The sequence below is a fragment of the Tarenaya hassleriana genome, unplaced genomic scaffold (assembly GCF_000463585.1).
Source record: "Tarenaya hassleriana unplaced genomic scaffold, ASM46358v1 Cleome309, whole genome shotgun sequence".
Classification (NCBI taxonomy): Eukaryota; Viridiplantae; Streptophyta; class Magnoliopsida; order Brassicales; family Cleomaceae; genus Tarenaya; species Tarenaya hassleriana.
Window position 1 is genome coordinate 97,583 of NW_010966263.1, and position 4,146 is coordinate 101,728.

General features: G+C 43.1%; 1 protein-coding gene across 1 annotated transcript; it reads left to right on the top strand.

Moving 5' to 3' along the window:
* The first annotated feature begins 2,561 nt into the window (after positions 1-2,561).
* Positions 2,562-4,020, top strand: LOC109116958. Its single transcript, XM_019203321.1, has 2 exons — positions 2,562-3,150; positions 3,680-4,020. Exons 1-2 carry the CDS (start codon positions 2,562-2,564, stop codon positions 4,018-4,020), a joined length of 930 nt encoding a protein of 309 aa, XP_019058866.1.
* The last annotated feature ends 126 nt before the right edge of the window (positions 4,021-4,146 follow it).

Here is a 4,146-nt window from a genome sequence, read left to right on the forward strand (position 1 = left end):
GTTCCCACCATGTGATGGCATCTTCGGCAAGATGGGCAGCCGCATAGTGAATCTTCCTTCTGTTCGTCAAGGAATAACATTCGAAATTGGCATCCATTTGGCGCTCCCACTCAAGATAAACCTCGGGCTCCTCCTTTCCAGTAAACACGAAAAGTTTGAACTTTGGATCAGCCCTCTCATCACGAGTTGGTCGACGATATTCTCGGTCATATGGATCCTTGAATCGGCCATCATCGAGGGGTTCATGGTGAGGCCTCTTTAGATTTTTAGGCATGGTTCTCTTCCCCTCACTTTTTTTGTTTAGCTCCCTAGCAGATTCCACTGGTTCGCTCACCTCCTCAAGTCGTGTGATACGATCTTGAATCTGTTGGATCATCCTATAAACCGAACTGTCACTGGATACGTTTGCCATCGATACTGAGAAAGCAAGCCACGGTATATGCAAGTAACAAAACGTGCAGCACTAAGTCCGAACAAATATAGCAGAAACGTTCAACGTGCAACAATGTCATGTACAAGCTAAAACATGCACTTCATGCAACAAGTAACGTTTTGGTTCCTAAACAGTTTCAGAAGTACTTAGATGTTTTCAATCTGTTTCTAAGCTCAATTAGGGAACACAAAAGGTCTCTCAAACTAACAATTTACCCAGATTCGTGCTTGGTACCTCTTGCCAAAAGAACAATTCGGAAACGAACAACAACCACTCAACAATACGATCGGTAATGACACAAATGCAAACAGATTTCGAAATGATCAAAGTGAATGAAAGGAACAATACAACCGTGGGGGAAGGCTGTGATTTAGGACACCGAAGAGCCTTTCCAAGTCGTGACTAGAGACTTGTTGTCAGTTTGACATATCATCAGTATTTGACTGTTTTGATTATGCTAAACTTTGAATTATTTGTCGAGCCATATATCAAACTCTTCCTCTTTCAAAGACGAATCCAACCATAGGTCGCTTTGCTTGAAATTTCAATTTTTACACCTCGAAACCATGCTCGTAAACTGACTGAAGAACATCCGACGATTACATCTCATTGCAATCAAACTTAACAACCTATTTCGTGTCTTGCAGGAGATCGATTAGGGTCACGACTTGGAAAGGCTCTTCGGCGTTCTGAATCACAGCCTTCCCCCACGTTTGTATTGTTCCTTTCATTCACTTTGATCATTTCGAAATCTGTTTGCATTTGTGTCATTACCGATCGTATTGTTGAGTGGTTGTTGTTCGTTTCCGAATTGTTCTTTTGGCAAGAGGTACCAAGCACGAATCTGGGTAAATTGTTAGTTTGAGAGACCTTTTGTGTTCCCTAATTGAGCTTAGAAACAGATTGAAAACATCTAAGTACTTCTGAAACTGTTTAGGAACCAAAACGTTACTTGTTGCATGAAGTGCATGTTTTAGCTTGTACATGACATTGTTGCAAGTTGAACGTTTCTGCTATATTTGTTCGGACTTAGTGCTGCACGTTTTGTTACTTGCATATACCGTGGCTTGCTTTCTTAGTATCGATGGCAAACGTATCCAGTGACAGTTCGGTTTATAGGATGAACCAGCAGATTCAAGATCGTCTCACACGACTTGAGGAGGTGAGCGAACCCGTGGAATTTGCTAGGGAGCTAAACAAACAAAGTGAGGGGAAGAGAACCATGCCTAAAAATCTAAAGAGGCCTCACCATGAACCCGTCGATGATGGCCGATTCAAGGATCCATATGACCGAGAATATCGTCGACCAACTCGTGATGAGAGGGCTGATCCAAAGTTCAAACCTTTCATGTTTACTGGAAAGGAGGAGCCCGAGGTTTATCTTGAGTGGGAGCGCCAAATGGTTGCCAATTTCGAATGTTATTCCTTGACGAACCGAAGGAAGATTCAATATGCGGCTGCCCATCTTGCCGAAGATGCCATCATGTGGTGGGAACGAGAACAAAGCAATCGACGCCGTGCACATTATGATCCGGTTTTCACTTGGAAGGAAATGAAGACCCTCATGCGGAAAAGGTATGTACCTCGACATTGTCTTCATGAATTGCAATATAGTTTTGATAACATTGTGCAGGGGGACAAGACGGTTGATAAATACTATGGAGAATTTGAGCAACTCCTCGCTTACTTGCAAATCGACGATGATGAAGAAGAACTCATGATGCATTTCCTAGGAGGCTTACAAAAAAGAATCGCTAGAAAGGTAAAAGAACAAGTATACCATGACTTGGAACATCTTGTGCATACGGCGATTCAAGTAGAGCGACAAATGAACAAGAAGCTGTCAAAGAATGGGTGCCAACGAACGCCAACGCCAACGCGTATACCCGAAAACCTTTCCAATACCGGAGACCCAATCAAGGCGCAAAATCTTGATGCTCGAAAGGACGAAACTATCTTATATAAAAGAGAAGTCCACACACGAGGTAACAAAACTTCTTCCTCGTGTACTTATTTTACTTCTGAGGTTTCGTGTTCGGAGTGTAGGAACCAAAGTCATTTGCCCAGTGGAAATTCCATCCGATAAGAGGTGAGCATCAAGGATAACGGGGCATATAACTCAATCGCGATGGCTGTGGCGAGGCACCTTCAGGATGATTTCGAAGTTCCATCTGACAAGGAGACCAAGAGCGTGACCGAAATGAAAGAAACGGTCGAGAATCCCGGCTTTGTGACGGAAACAAAACCCAAAAGTTTGGCAAATGTGAGTGAAGAGCGGCAACATGTCAAGGAGAATGCATTCGTAGTCACGAGTAACAAGAAGGAATATGATGCCAAAGAAAGCGAGGATGAGAAGCCGAAGGAAAACGTACTTGAAAAGTCCAAGGCAATATTGGTGAAAATCTGCAAGGACTACACAGTGCTTCCAATAACAGAATCTCCACATCTCGGAACAAGCGCCCAAGAACGTATGATCAAGATCAATGGTTATGAGGACTACATGGTACCCGATGCTCCAAACAACCACACAAGTCTCATAGGTTATCCGCTAGGAGGCAACCCCGGTAATTTCGTTCCTCTTTATATTCTTGTTTATGATTCTTGTCTTAATGATGCCATAGCCCGATTTGCGTCCGAAAAAGGGGTTTGGAATTTGAAATATTTTTACGAACATCTCGGGAAGAACACTTGTTGCACTAACATATTTGCTGCCCTAGATTATGACCGAAATGAAAGAAACGGTCGAGAATCCCGGCTTTGTGACGGAAACAAAACCCAAAAGTTTGGCAAATGTGAGTGAAGAGCGGCAACATGTCAAGGAGAATGCATTCGTAGTCACGAGTAACAAGAAGGAATATGATGCCAAAGAAAGCGAGGATGAGAAGCCGAAGGAAAACGTACTTGAAAAGTCCAAGGCGATATTGGAGAAAATCTGCAAGGACTACACAGTGCTTCCAATAACAGAATCTCCACATCTCGGAACAAGCGCCCAAGAACGTATGATCAAGATCAATGGTTATGAGGACTACATGGTACCCGATGCTCCAAACAACCACACAAGTCTCATAGGTTATCCGCTAGGAGGCAACCCTGGTAATTTCGTTCCTCTTTATATTCTTGTTTATGATTCTTGTCTTAATGATGCCATAGCCCGATTTGCGTCCGAAAAAGGGGTTTGGAATTTGAAATATTTTTACGAACATCTCGGGAAGAACACTTGTTGCACTAACATATTTGCTGCCCTAGATTATGTCTTTGATTTACAGGTGTTCCAAACTCAGAAGGAGAACGTTTGCAGGGAGAAAAAGACAGAAAACTCGATTATCCTCCCAACGCAAAGGCCGCATGAAATGCCTAGTCCTAATCACGGACTCATGGATATGAATAGGGATAATAAACCTTTCAGACGAAAAAAGGTTCAATACCACAACATCGACCTCACAAAGGATAAACCTTTCGAACGGGGAAAGGCTCGAAAGAAAGTGCTAGGAATTTTCGAAGCACGCCAAGACCAAGGTAAGTATGACATAACTTATATGTTCACTAATGCTGACTTGGCCCCGTTTGATGTAGGAAAAACAGTTTAGAGGACGAAACCTCCAGAAGAGGGAGGGAATGATGAGGACCTCGGAATCCCGAGCGATGCATCAAACTATATCTTGGAGATAAAAGAACGCATGGAGCTAATGATAGCTTGGAGCGGGAGCATGGAC

Bases quoted from the DNA above. Each gene is read 5' to 3' on its own strand.
- LOC109116958 (XM_019203321.1), top strand. From the start codon at position 2,562: ATGGCTGTGGCGAGGCACCTTCAGGATGATTTCGAAGTTCCATCTGAC. The intron at 3,151-3,679 runs ATTATGACCGAA...TTGCTGCCCTAG, and splicing joins TAACATATTTGCTGCCCTAG to ATTATGTCTTTGATTTACAG.